Genomic DNA, 14718 nt, shown 5'->3' on the forward strand with positions numbered 1-14718 from the left:
GAGAGAAATATTGGGAGGAGAAAGGGAGAAGTTATATGGGGCAAATTATCTCTCATAAAAGAGGCAAGCAAAAGACTTATTAGTGGTGGGATAAAGAGGGGAGGCAAGAGAAAAACATGAGGTCTACTCTCATCACATTCCATTAAAGGAAAGAATATAATGCACACTCATTTTGATAGGAAAACCTATCTCATAATACAGGAGAGTGGGGGACAGGGGCACAAGCAGGGTGGGAGGGAGGATAGAGGGGAGGGCATGGGGAGGAAAATGCAATACGAGGTCGACACTCATGGGGAGGGAAAGGACCATAAGAAAATAGATGTAATGGGGGACAGGACAGGATGGAGGGAAATATAGTTAGTCCTATACAACACAACTAGTATGGAAATCATTTGCAAAACTAAACAGATATGGCCTATATTGAACTGCCTGTCTTCCAAGGGGAAGGGGTGGAGAGGGAGGGAGCTAAAGAAGTTGGAACTCAAAGTGTTAGGACCAAATGTAATGTTCTTACCACTGGGTAACAAGAAATACAGGTTAAGGGGTAAAGAAAGCTATCTGGCCCTACAGGACAAAAGAGAAGATGGAGACAAGGGCAGGGAGGGAGGATAGAGGAGAGAGCAGATAGGTCACAGGGGCAATTAGAAAGCTTGGGTCTGGGGGGGGGAGGGGATAAAAGGGGAGAAAATTTGTAACCCAAAATTGTGTGAAAATAAATGTTAAAAGTTAAATAAAAAAAAGAAAAATAAAAAGATAATCCCTACCAGCTCTAAAATCTTTAATTGTTTAAACTCCTTAAGCCTGACTCCAAAGGCTCAGTGTCTTCATGATGGTCCCTGACAGTGTGACTGAAAGCAGGGATAGACAGCTGAAGGAGCTCTGTGCTTGGCTGTTTGAGCCTAGAGCGGTCACAGCTACCTCTCGCTGCTTAGTGGTACTGTTTGTGGGGTTGCTCCTGGGATAGCATCAGTTAGTCAGTTAACAAATATTAATAATGTAACATGAGCCAGGTAATGTGCTAAGTGCCAGCCATACAAAGAAAGGTAAGAGGCAATTCCTGATCTCAAGGAACTCACATCCTAACAGGTAGAACACACAAACAAAACCCCCCAAAATCATCCTATATGCAGGTTTCATACAGTGTGGAGCTGCCAAAGTGATTTTCCTGAAGTATAAGTCCAGCCACATCACTCTCTTACTAAATAAATTCCAATGACTTCCTACTTCCAACATCATGATCAAATATCAAACTTTGCTCCCTCCTCTTCTCCTCTCCTTTTTTCATCTAATTACCCCTTACCACCCCTCCCAACTACCATGTACAATTTGAACCAGTGACACGCTGGCCTCTTTGCTGTTCCTTGAAGAAGATGCACCATCTCTGGACTCTGAGACTTTTCATTAGCTGTCCCTCTTGTCTAGAATGTTCTAGACAACTACTAGCTTCCTTCACATCCCAGCTAAAAGTCCATCTTGTACAGGAAGACTTTTCTAATCTCTCTTAATTCTACTGCCTTCCCTCTGTTGATTAGTTCCTATATATCCTGTATAAAGCCAATTTATATGTTTGTATGTTGTCTTCCTCATCAGGTTTTAAGTGTCTTCAGCTCAAAGACCATCTTTCACCTTTCTTTGTGTCCATACTGCTTAGAATAGTGCCTGACACACAGTAGGGTCTTAATAAATTCTTATTGTCTGAATAGGGAACTTCCAGATGAAACTCCTGAAACCCTAAAGCAAGTAGAGGTTAAGGGACTTGCCCAGGGTCACACAGATAATATTTGTGAGAGGTGGGAACTTCAAACTATTTTAAAAAATTTTTTAAATTCAGCAGTCCAATCAGAAAATACATATTTATTAAGGGCCTACTATGTGCCAGCCATTGTGCTAACTCCAGACATTTACATCGTTGAGGCTGGATCATCTGCTTCTCTAGCTGGTGTCTATATAGATGTAAAGGGTCATCAAAGTATTTACTTATACTATCTCCTTTGAGACCCCTAAACAAAGGGCTAAACCATTTTTAACTTCCAGGGAAGAATGTTGCTTTCTGGATCCCCCGGATCACACCAGTAAAGCTAAGACTGCTTCCACCTGGACAACAAGGCAGCTAAGGGCAGCTGTCAAGGGAGCAAGAGATCATAGAATTATAGACCATCAAAATTGGGAGGGACCTCAGAGTCCAACCTGTACCTGAGTAGGAGGACCCTTTATCAATCCATCAACAAGGGGTCATCAGACCCTCATTTGAAGATCTCTAGTAATGGGGAGAGTATTACCCTTTCTGAAAGAAGACTATTCCATTCACTGAGCTCTATCAGAGTTGGGAAATTTTCACTATTAATATAGATTGGCAATATGGGTGGGCTAAAACACACACTCTACCTTGTGCCTCAGATTTTAGGATCCTGTGAGAGCATCAGCTAGCTGGTCAACAAATATTAAGAATGTAATATGTGCCAAGTAATGTGTCTCAAATTTTAGGATTTGTGGGAAGAAACCTCATGCACCTTAACTTTCATATGCATTGTCTCACAAATATAAATACCAATAATAAGTCCTGAGAACAGCGCTTCAGCAGCTTGGGCCCTAAATTCCTCATAAAGACTTGAGCAAAGCTGGTCATTTTTATTACCAATTACTCATTTACTGCCAATTCTCATCTTTTTTTCTAAAAATCTATTGCCTGGAAAAAGACTTCTAAGAACTATTAATACATTCAATAATTTTCATCCTCTTCACTATAAATGATTTCATGTCTGTCTTAATAACTGCTTATACTACTCTATTAATAACTGTTGTTAAATGGGTAAAACAGATGAATGAATTTGTTTTTAAGCACCACTGTCACTGGGTTTTTAAGCACCACTTCATTATATTATTAAATGAAATTCCCCAACCACCTACAGACTCAACAAGAAAATCCTTCCTTCTGGATCCATCAGATGGCAGTCTAGAGAGAAAGGCCTCTGTGTTCTGGTGAACGTCTGATTTATAAGAGGTGGAGATGAATGGGGGATGGAAAAACAGCCAAAGAGTTCAAATTGTCCTAGCCAATTTGTCAGTTCCTAGTATAGAGCTGAAGGTATAAAAGGCACTGGTGTTTATACAGTTGAAGGTCTTTATCTCAAGACTTTTGGTGTGCTGTGTTAAGAAGGGCCCCTTCTGAAAGATGTTGAAGCCAAGAAAAATATGCCCAAGAGGGGAATCCATGCCAATGTCTTAGACCTGGTTCTGAAACCTCTACATTACTGATCATAGGATTTAGAGCTGGATAAATCTTTGAGGAAATTGAATCCAAACCAATTTTCAACCACCTGTAGTCACCATTTTACAGATTGGTTGAAATGATTTGTCCAAGATCATATAAGTTATAAGTAATAGAGCTGAGGGGTGAAGTTTGCATTCTCTGACTCTTAATCCAGTCTACTTCTTATTCCACCACAATGTTAGGAAACATGATGTCACTGACTGCCTCTCCATCAGTCAAAACATTTTTGAAGTGCCTCTGCAGATTGTGAGGATGAATTTGTGTTCAAGTCACCCAACTCTCTCACAACCAAGGGCATGGATCTACAAGAAGCTTGTTCAGAATTTGGCAATGGAACAGAGGAGCCCCAACCAGCTTTCAGGGAGTAGATTAAACTGACAATATTGGTCTCATTAAAGCCAAGCCCTCACTAATCAGAACACAAACTGCAGATATGGACAATGTAGGAAGCATTTCACATTTTTAGCAGGCTACTCAACTAGGAGGGCAGCTGGGTGGCTCAGAGGATAGAGCACCAGGCCTGGAGTCAGGAAGATCTGAGTTCAAATCCAGCCTCAGATGCTTACTGCTAGTATGACCCCAGGCAAGTCACTTAAACCTGTTTGCCTCAGTTTCCTCACGTGTAAAATGAGTTGGAAAAGGAAATGACAAACCACTCTAGTATCTCTCCCAAGAAAATCTCAAATGGGATCACAGAGTCAGCCCTGACTGAAATGACTCAACAATGAGACTCAATTGACAGTTATATGGTGCTTTAAGGTTTGCAAAGGAATCCACACACGTGTGTATGTATATATAAATGTATGCATATGTGGATACACATGCACACACACACATATATATACATGCAAATATGTGTATCTTTCTATCAATCTGTCTTTCTGTCTATTTATCTATCTATCTATCTATCTATCTATCTATCTATCTATCTATCTATCTATCTATCTATCTATCTATCTTTGGTCCTTAAAACAACCCCAGGGCCATGTAGTCAGTAAGTAGCTCAAGCAGGATTTGAATGGAGTTCTTCCTGACTCCAGTTCTAGTACTTATTACACTCTGCCTTTTCCACACATTCCTTGAGCAAATGTATTAATGCAGGAGCCATACAACCTGACTTATCGTAGAAGAAAATCCCCTATGAAAGAGCTTCTGTCTTTCATAATGGAACTTTCCATTTTAGAGATACTCAAGGGATAAAAATGTCTGCAGAAGAGAAAGTCTAGCTTTATGGAAACTTCTCTTAGCCATTCCTTGGCACATACCCTCCTTCTCCCTCATTCTCCCTCCTCGTTATCTTCCCACCACTATTCCTAACTTGGTTATGTTGTAGAGTTCTGGAGGCCCATTCCAGGGAGAAAGAGAATGTCAGGCCCTTCCCCTCCCCCCTGTAACTCATCCCATTCCTATGGGCAGAAGAAGTTTGATGGCATTAGTAAAGATTTGTTAAATATCCCCATATTTCAGAATTAAATCCCACTCAAAACAGAATTAAACAAACAAAAACCAGACCATTTTGAAACCTAAATAAAAATTAAAGAGATGAAGGACAAGATCAAGGCTAGTGCTAAGGAGAAACATGAAATAGGCTATGTTTGGTTCCAGTTGTCTCTTCACTCTTTCCTATTTTAATGAATATGAAAACCTGTGCCCCAATCCCCTCATCCCTGATAGCTTGGGTATATCTTCCTGATAATCTAATAGTCCCCCGATAGTCCAAGTCTATCTTATACCGCCACAGAGCACCTCACAGCTACAAATTAACCTACTGTGTTCATGAAGTTTCCCCCAACACATTCCTTTCAACTTGATTGCATCACTCTATGATGGCAGCAATCAGTTTCACTAGATTGACCACTAACCTAATCCATTAGGGCAGGGGTTCTTAAACTTTTTATTGTCATACCCTTTTGAAAGTCTGGGGAAGACTATGGATCACTTCTCAGAAATATGTTTTTAAATGCGTTCAATAAAATACATAGAATTACAAAGGAAACCAATTATATTGAAATTCATTGTCAAAGTACATACACACACACATACACACAAACATATTTTAAGTTCACAGGCACCAGGTTAACCCCCTTCTAGATAACATTATAACTTCAGTTATTAAAATATAATATTCCTTAGGAAAGAGTATTGTTAAGGGTGTGAATTTCAAGCAGGTCGTGAAAAAAAGATGTGCTTTCAGGGGAGCCCTGAAGCATCCTTTGAATCATGTGATCTAGGGGTCACTTCACCTCCATCTTTTAAAAGATTCCACTTAAAGTCTGAATGCAGATGGAAGCATGCTATTTTTTCTCTCTCTCTTTTTGGTTTCCTCTATCTCATGGTTTTCCCCTTTGGTTCTAATTCTTCTTTACAATATGACTAATATGGAAATATGGTTAATATGATTGTACATGTATACCCTATGTCACATTGCATGCCATCTTGGGGAGGGTGGAGTGGAGGGAAGAGGAGAAAAATTTAGAATTCAAAATCTTACAGAAGTGAATGTTGAAAACTAAAAATAAATAAAATTTTAAAAATTAAATAAACACCAGACTCCACTTAAGTCAAGGGTACAATGACCCCTTTTTCCCTCTTAGCTCACATCATCCCCCTTTCTGAGGGCCCCACCTACTCCATATCATCAAGTTAAAACAAACTTGCTTAGGCAGATAAAGGACCTGAGAAACCAAGGACCAGACTTTGAGACTGAGGTCACAGATGAAAAATAGTACTTACCATCAGTACAGCTCTTTTGAAGAGTCTTGAGTTAGCAGTGGTCGTCAGAAGGTGGAGGCTGGTAATGTCAGCACCACCTCGATCTGCTGCCACAGACACTTGACGGGGGTCTCCACCAAAGCTGGAGATGTGAGCCTGTACCCATTTTAGAACTGCTACCTGATCCAACAGGCCCCAGTTTCCACTGGACTCACTAGACCCTGGAAGAAAGACAAAATTTAGGCATAAAAATGTAGGTCAAGTGACACCAGTAGAATCCAACCCTCGAATTTAAAAGGTCAATTGCACAGGGGCAAGGAATGAAGCAGACAGGCAGCATGTTACAATGGAAAGATCACTCGCTGGGCTTGGGGGTCTGAAGGTTCATATCCCAGCTTGAGCATGTAATAACTATATCCCCACGGGCAAATCATTTAATTTCTCTGAGCCTCAGTTTTAACATCTGTAAAATGGAGATACTAATATAATAGAAAATGGAGTATCTACCTTAGAAGTTTGTTGCAAGAATCAAATAAGATAATGAATGCAAAGGAGGGCTTTGTGAGCCTTAAAATGCTACTTAAATGTTAGCTATTACTACTATTATAATTATATAAAATACTTTATGGATTTAAAAGTATGTCATAAAAGTCAGTTATTTCTATCTTCATTACTATCATTAATAGTAGAAAATGGCCTGGAGGTCTTAGTGGACTAAACATTCAATATGAGTAAATAGTATGGCATGTTAGCCAAAAAAGACTAATGCAATCTTTGTTGTCATTCATTTGTGCCCAAATCTTCATGACCCCATGGACCATAATGTCCATGGGCTTTCTTGGCAAAGGCACTGGAGTGATTTGCCATTTCTTTTCCAGTGGATTAAGGTGAACAGAGGTTAAGGTTAACAGAGGTTAACGTAGCTAGTAAGTGTCTGAGGCTAGGTTTGAACTTAGGTCTTCCTGACTCTAGACCCAACTCTCTATCTACTGAATCATCTAACTATTCCTAAAGCAACCATAGGCTGCATTGATAGAAGCCCTTTACTTGAGTATTATTCTGATGTCTTATCATAGGGGAGAGGTAATCTTGGACTCCATGCCAATAGCCTTGGGAGGGCTTGACAAGCTGGAAAGATGTTGAAAACAGGGTCAAGCACCAGGCTGTATTACTGTCCTCTGAGGACTAGCCCAGGTAAGTTTGGAGAGATGCACTACCGGGTTGCCTATAGGATGATGAGGTCTTTGACCAAGCAACTCACAAAGAGTCTATTGAGTTATAGAGGAGTTGGGATCTGTATGGGAGAAAAGGGAGGCAGCACCCACACCAACAAAGTTATGGATTCATAAAGTATTGACTATAGAGTGAAAGGTTCCAACATACTCTCTCTTAGACAAGTAACAACCAGACTACTGGGTCCAAGCTGGAGTAAGTCCAAAGGACAGTAATGAAGATGATGTAGGAAGTGAAGAACATGCCAGGCAAGGACCAGCTGGATAACAATAGCAAAGACAACACAAAGAAAAATGTCCCAGGACTATTTATATCTGCTCTCCATTGAACATAAAAATGAGAAGAATGAAACGACAATAACAACAACATATTTAGATAGCTCTTTAAGGTTTGCAAAGTGTTTTACGTACATATATATAATATATATATATTACTGTATACATTATCTCATCTGATCCTTGAAAAAACCATTGTGATTGGTGTTTCCTTATAGAAGGAACAGGAATGTTTTGCCCAGGGAAGAGAAGATTGAGGGTGGAGTACAATAAAAGTCTTTAAATATTTGAAGGCAAGTATCTTGTTTTTCTATTTGTATTCTTGGCACTTTGCACATAATTAGCCCTCAATAAACATTTTTTCATTCATTCACTCCTTTGCTTGATCCCTAGGGGTAAGATTAGAACAACTGGGTATAAACTGTTGGAAAATAGATTTTTACTTGATATAAGTAAAAACATCCTAATTATTAGAATGATCTAAAGGTATAACAGAATGCTTTTGTGAGTGGTAAATTTGCTGCCTTGAAAAGACTTCAAGGAGACACTGGATGATCCTGTGTTGGGATTTTTCCGTTGTTTCAGTCATATCTGACTCTTTGTGACTCCATTTGGGGTTTTCTTTGCAAAGATACCAGAGTGGTTTGCTATTTCCTTCTCCAGCTCATTTTACAGATGAGGCAATTGAGGGTCACACAGTCAGAGGCCTAATTTGAACTCCAGAGGATGAGTCTTCCTGACTCCAGGTTCAGCACTCTCTTCCTTGAGCTACTCAACTGCCCTGCTATTGGGGACATTCCCTTATAAAACATGTAAGTGTAAGCTTTTTTCCCCCATTATGATGATTATTCATTTCTGCATGAAGGAGAGATAGAGCTCAGGGAAGAAATAGCTGGTGGGATAACCATAAATGAAACATTAGAGAGGAAAGCAAACATCTCTGACTTGGGAGAATGGTAGCGACAGGAGGCTAGGATGATGGGGAAGGAGCATGTGAGGATATGTGGGCATGACGCCTGGGTAGAATGAGAACATGGGATGATTTGAAGCTACTGTCAAGTTGGATGAATGAATGAATAAGAAATCAGACAAGTGGCTCTAGAATAGTTTTTAAATGGCCTTATTTAGTATTGTAGGAAGCCAGGTGGGAGGAAGATAGTGCTAGAATCATTAGATTCAAGCTGGAATGGTTTGTAGAGATCAACTCATCCAATCTCCTCATTTTCCAGATGTGGAGGCTGGACCCAAGAGATTCTATGATATTTTCTTCAGGTTCCACACCTCCAGGCTTTGAACTCTGGTCCATCTTCTAAATGTAAATCCAGTGTGCTTTTGGCTGTGGAACAACTCCTCCCAAACTTCACCTATTATTATTGTTAAGTCCATGTGTCCATGTCCTGTCTTCTGAACTAGAGTGTAAAAACCTTAGATCAGGAACTATCTCCCATTTATTTATGTTTCTCCATGGGTACACATGTAATACTCAGCACCCAGAAGTGGGTCAAAGGAACACCTGTTGAGAGACTGACTGAAAGCTTCGCTGAATTCTTAAAATCTAAAAAGGTTGAAATGACTCTAGTGGAGTTCTAAGTCAGGACATCTTGGCTCAGACACAGTGGCAAGTAAGAAAATGTTTCAGGAATGAGTTTGAGGCAGGAGATAAACAGAGTAGACATCCTATGCTCCATTCCCACTTCATGAAAACAATGAACTATGCAATGGGAAGCTACGCCCACTGAAATCCGAATCCTAAAATGACAACATTTCCCACTGTTCACTTAAAGCAACACTAAAAAAGTGAATAACTTCAAGTGCATTTTGCTTTCTATGCTGGAGAAGCCATTAGGGAGTCTATTGGTGAACCTCCCTGCATCCCATGCTGCTGGATTTGTTAAGGTGGAAGAAATTTAGAGGTTAAATGGAGGGCATAGTAGAAAAATCAGTGAATTGGGAGAGAAGCTCTACAATTCCCTCACTACACAGAGATGTACCATTTAAGGCAGAAGACGAAAGTGATATGTGCCCAGCATCTTACTTTCTACAGATTTTATCTGTCCTCAACTGCTCAAGAATTTAAGATGGCTCTCCATTGCCTATCACATTAACTCTGGACTCTTCTGCCTGACTTTCAAGGTTCCCCACATCACCCCAATATTGAGACAGAAATAGCTTAGAGATTATCTAATCCAGTCCCTTAATTTACAGAGGAGGAGGTGAGATTAAGAAAAATTGAGTAATTTTCCCAAAGTCACAAAATAGCAGCTCTGGGACTCAACATCAAGTCTAAGAATATTGCCTGTGGCAATAAATCATTAAGGGACTGGTCTAGGGTAACAAGTCAAGGCATAGCTGGAACCTAGCTCTTCATCCAGGGCCTGCACCTTCCCCCTGAGCTCTGCAGCCCCCAGGCTCTCAAAAACCATAAATCGCAATGGTTGCTATTGCTGCTGCTACTCAGTGCTCAACCTGGTACCTGGCTTATGATAAATCCCTAGTATATGTGATTGAGTGACTACTACAATTTCCATTTCTGTATCAAATGACACACTTTCTACAAACAATCCTATTAAATAGGCAGTACATGTGTTGTAATCCTTATTCTACAGATGTGAAAACCAAGGCTCTGAGAGTTCAATTGATTTTCTGATAACCATATAGCTGCTAAATGCTTGAGGGAGGAGTTGAACCCAGGTCTCTTAATGCTAGCTCCATCATGATTCTTTTTCATCTATCCAAATCTACCCAAATCCATTCTTGAAGACTTCCTCTTCCTGGAAGCTTCCCTTGGCTACTCTAGCCCCATTGTGTCTTTCCCTTTTTGAAACTCCTATTGTTCCTAGAGTGAAGGGGATCTTAACCATTTTTTGTGTTGTGGACTCACTGGCAGTCTAGTGAACCCTATGGACCTTTTCTCAGAATAATGTTTTTAAATGAATAACATGTATGTAAACATATGTAAAATATATATGCAAACATACACCTATATAAAACTATTTAACCATAATTATATCTGTATATTTTTACTTGTATATTTATCTGTTTCATCTTGAAGCCCTGCCAGAGGAAAGTTTTAGGAGGTTAGACTAGACCAGGAGTTCTTAACCTTTCTTGATCCATGGACCCCTTTGTCAGTCTGATGAAGTCAATAGACCCCTTCTCAGAATAATGTTTTAAATGCATAATACATGTATGCAAGTATATACGTGTGTGTGTACATACACACACGCACACACACATATATGTGTGCAGTCATTCAGTCATGTCTGACTCTTTGTGACCCCATGGACCATAGCACACCAATGCTGTGTGGGGGGTTTTCTTGGCAAAGATAATGGAGTGATTTGCCATTTCCTTCTCTAGTAGATTAAGGCAAAAAGAGGTTAAGTGACTTGCCTAGGGTCACACAGCTAGTAGCAAAGGTCAAATCTGAACTCAGGTCTTCCTGACTCTAAGCCTGCATTCTATCCACTGAACTACCTAAGGTATATAATACTAGAGCATAACCATAATTATATAGCTTTATGACTTTATATCTATATGTATGTATATCTATCTAATCTATTCTCTGGATGATTCTCAGATATGCCATAGAATATTACAACTATATAGATATGTGTATATATCTACATATATGTGTATGTATATATACATAAATATATATAAATGTATGTATATAACTTTATATAGTATGTATATATGTGTCTATGTGAGTATATATAACGTGCATATACACAGACATAAACATACCTATGAAACAATATGTAAAATATATTAAAATTATACAGTATGTGTGAATATGTATTTGTGTATACATATACATATATGCATATGTAAAACTACATATGTTATGTGTGTGTGTGTGTGTGTGTGCGTGTATAACTAGGGTACAGAAGCTGGATGAGTCCCTTCTCTCAGGAATGCTGTAGAAATTATTGAGAGGTTGGACAACATTAGGGTCTCTGAAGGCTTGTGGGGTCATAGTACCCTTTGGCAATCACTATGAAACCCATGGACCGTTTCTCAGAAAGGGTTTTGAAATGTATAAAATACATAGGATTATAAGGGAAATGAATTATATTGAAATATAAACATCAAAAAATTTGTTGAAAAACTCTCAGACTTCAGGGTAAGACTCGTCTTTAGTCAGTACCCCACATTGGCACATGGAACTCTTTCTTAGGTACTGGTTCTCTTTCTCCATGGAGGTTATAAGCTCCTCATGAGCAGAGATTATCTCTCAGTTCTTCTCTCTCCTCCACAGTCCTCCCAGCCTTATCACAGTGTTGGATGAATACAGTTTGTTGTTCAGTACCTAACAGATTTGTTACACTGATATTCATTTATTGTACACTGGGGGAAAAGCCCTTGGGCGAGGCTATGACTGGTACTGAGAAGTATGGGGCAGAGCCCAATTTCACAGTTAAGTTTTGTTCAGTAATAAACTGTTAGAGTCGGAAGGGTCTACTCCCTCCCTCCTATTTATAGAATGAGGAAACTGAGCTAGAGTGATAGAAAGACAACATATTTGCACAGGGCAGAGATTTAGCTGCGACTTGAGGAAAATCAAAGAAGTCAGTAGGAGGAGACAAAGAGGGAAAAGATTATGGAATTGGCAAATGGAGTGCCCAGATAAGGAAATCACCTCTTACCATGCAGATTGGAAACTTCTCTGCAATTTTTAATCTTAGAGAATAAAATATATGCAACAGACTATATAATTGATTATTTTCAAATAACAATATGTAATGATCATACCAAGAAGATTTCTGATATATTTTTTAATTCATGTTCTGAACCTATATCAATAGAAAAAGAAATATGTTGACCGCATCTTAACCTCTTTGTTAATGTTATGTCCTTCAAACAAAATGAACACACTCTCTTGAAACCAGATGACCACAGCCGAGCTACTCAGGAACAAAATTACGGGCAGATCGGGGAAGGCTATCTTCTGGAATGCTCTCTTTGTGTTCATCTGTACCTATTGGCTTCTCTGACTTCCTTCAAGCCCCAGCTAAAGTTCCACATTCTACAGGAAGCCTTTCCCAACCCCTCTTAATTCCCTTGCCTTCTTTCTCTTGATTCTTTCCTACTTATCCTGTACGTAGACTGCACATAGTTGTTTGTATATCTTCTTCCCCATTTGATCTTAGGCTTCTTGAGACCAAGGACTGTCTCTTGCCTTTCTTTGTATCTCTAACACTTAATGCAATGCCTGGGACAGAGTAACATTTAATAAATATTTATTAACTGACTAGCTAATTGTATTATCTACCCCCAGCATGTTTATATACAATTAGAATTAAGCTAGACTATTCTGAGACACAGGGATTTACAGTAAAAATTAAGTGAAAAAGGATTTTCTCCCCTCACTGGAGTCTCTGAATAAGTACCCAGTATCCCTACATGACTAAAGGTCATATAGGTGGTAACTGACAGATGCATATTTGAACTGTGGCACTCTGCTTTCAGGTCAGTGGACTTCACTGATCCCACTCACCCTTCAGTTTCCTACCTATAGAATAGCAAACTTTTACTAAGTTGTTACTCTGTTTCAAGCACCGTGCTAAATGGAAACACAAAGACAAAAGTGAAAAAAATCTCTGCCCTGCCTTCATGGAGGGCATTCTCTTTGGAGAGACAACATGTACATACAAAAGTATACACAAAATAGATAAAAAGTTTTGGAGCAATCCCACCAGCAGTTTGGGGGATCAGTGTGGTAAAAGGTGATGCTTGAATTTAGTCTTTCAATATTTCAACCAGCTGTTTGGGTCATAGAGGCAACTAAGGATGGTGATGCATGAATGAGATGCTCTGTATGGAAGAGCTTTGCAAAATTAAAAATTTTATGTCATGTGGAAATGTAAGATCTCATTCACAATAGAAGCTACTGCATTAAAGGAGAGGGCCAGTTCAATTAAGTTAACTTTACTAAGCGATTCAATCCAGCCAATATTTATTGCATGCAAGGCATTATGCTAGTTGATAGGAAAACTAAGATCAAATGCAGGAGAGATAGAATGTGTGTGTAGATCTGCATGTAGGTTCATTTTATGGGATTTGTATATTTAGTATTAGGTATGTTTATTTAATGTATATGTATGTGTGTGTGTCCAATACACATAGGCAACTAACTGACAACTAACTTGCCTGGAGTCAAGAAGACCTGAGCTAAAATCTGGCCTCAAACACTCACTGACTGTATGACCCTGTGCAGATCACTTAACTTCTGTTTGCCTGTTCTACTGCAGAAGGAAATAACAAACCACTCCATTATCTTTGCCAAGAAAACCCCATACAGGGTCATGAAGAATCAGACGTGACTGAACAGCAATACATGCATATACACACATCTTGGAATATATGTGTATTAGAGGAAAGAAAAATGGACAAATGGATAGCCAATTTTGACGAGATTAAGGATGGCTGCAGGTGGTAGTAATCATTGTATTGGACAAGAGAGTGACTCAATCATCCCAGGAAGTCCGTAGATGTGTAAGTAATTGAAATATGGCCAGGAAACACAATTCCTTACTTCAAGGAGAATTAGACTAGTGTAGACATGTTGATTTACAATGACACACATCTCTATATGCATTTAAAATTTGCAAAGCACTTTCTGTGTGGTACAGAGAGGACAATGCTGAATTTAGAGTGAGAGAATCTGGGGTGGCATCTTAGCTCTGGCCTTGGGCAAGACACTAGACCTTTCTGGGCCTCATTTTTTTCATCTATAAAATAAGGCAACTGGTCCAAGGTTCCTTCCCACTCTCTATATAGTATCCCCTGAACCTAGGTGTGTGTGTGTGTGTGTGTGTGTGTGTGTGTGTGTGTGTGTGTGTTTGTGTGTGTGTGTAGCGAAGTGTGGGGGTAAGTAGGGTAATTATCATGATTCTCCTTTGACAGATTCAAATGCAGCAGAAGGAGATACAATGACTAGCCCTGTTCACAAGACAGAGTTAGGGTACAAATGCAGGTCCCTTGGTTCCCATGCTACCCCTAAAGGGTCTTTTCATCACTTTAAGGCCTCTAGAGAAGGCAAAAAGTGGAATTTATTTTTGCTGGAAACCTGTGACATCTATGTCACTAGGGATTTACGAAAGTAAGCTAAACAATTCAGGCCTGTCTCAGGCTGGTATGAAAGGAAACAGGACTGTTTTCCCAGACAGTTAAGAGGACAGTGTTGGATGAAAGGTGCTAAATGCATACAAGGAAATCTCTTTT

General features: G+C 39.4%; 1 protein-coding gene across 1 annotated transcript in view; it reads right to left on the reverse strand.

The window, feature by feature from the left end:
- Positions 1 to 14718, reverse strand: part of TG (thyroglobulin) — a 366261-nt gene that overhangs the window by 146654 nt on the left and 204889 nt on the right. The window contains exon 41 of the mRNA XM_072606558.1: positions 6005 to 6204. Coding sequence (XP_072462659.1) covers positions 6005 to 6204 — 200 coding nt within the window. The remainder of the gene's footprint in view (positions 1 to 6004; positions 6205 to 14718) is intronic.

Source organism: Notamacropus eugenii, chromosome 4, assembly GCF_028372415.1.
Source record: "Notamacropus eugenii isolate mMacEug1 chromosome 4, mMacEug1.pri_v2, whole genome shotgun sequence".
Classification (NCBI taxonomy): domain Eukaryota; kingdom Metazoa; phylum Chordata; class Mammalia; order Diprotodontia; family Macropodidae; genus Notamacropus; species Notamacropus eugenii.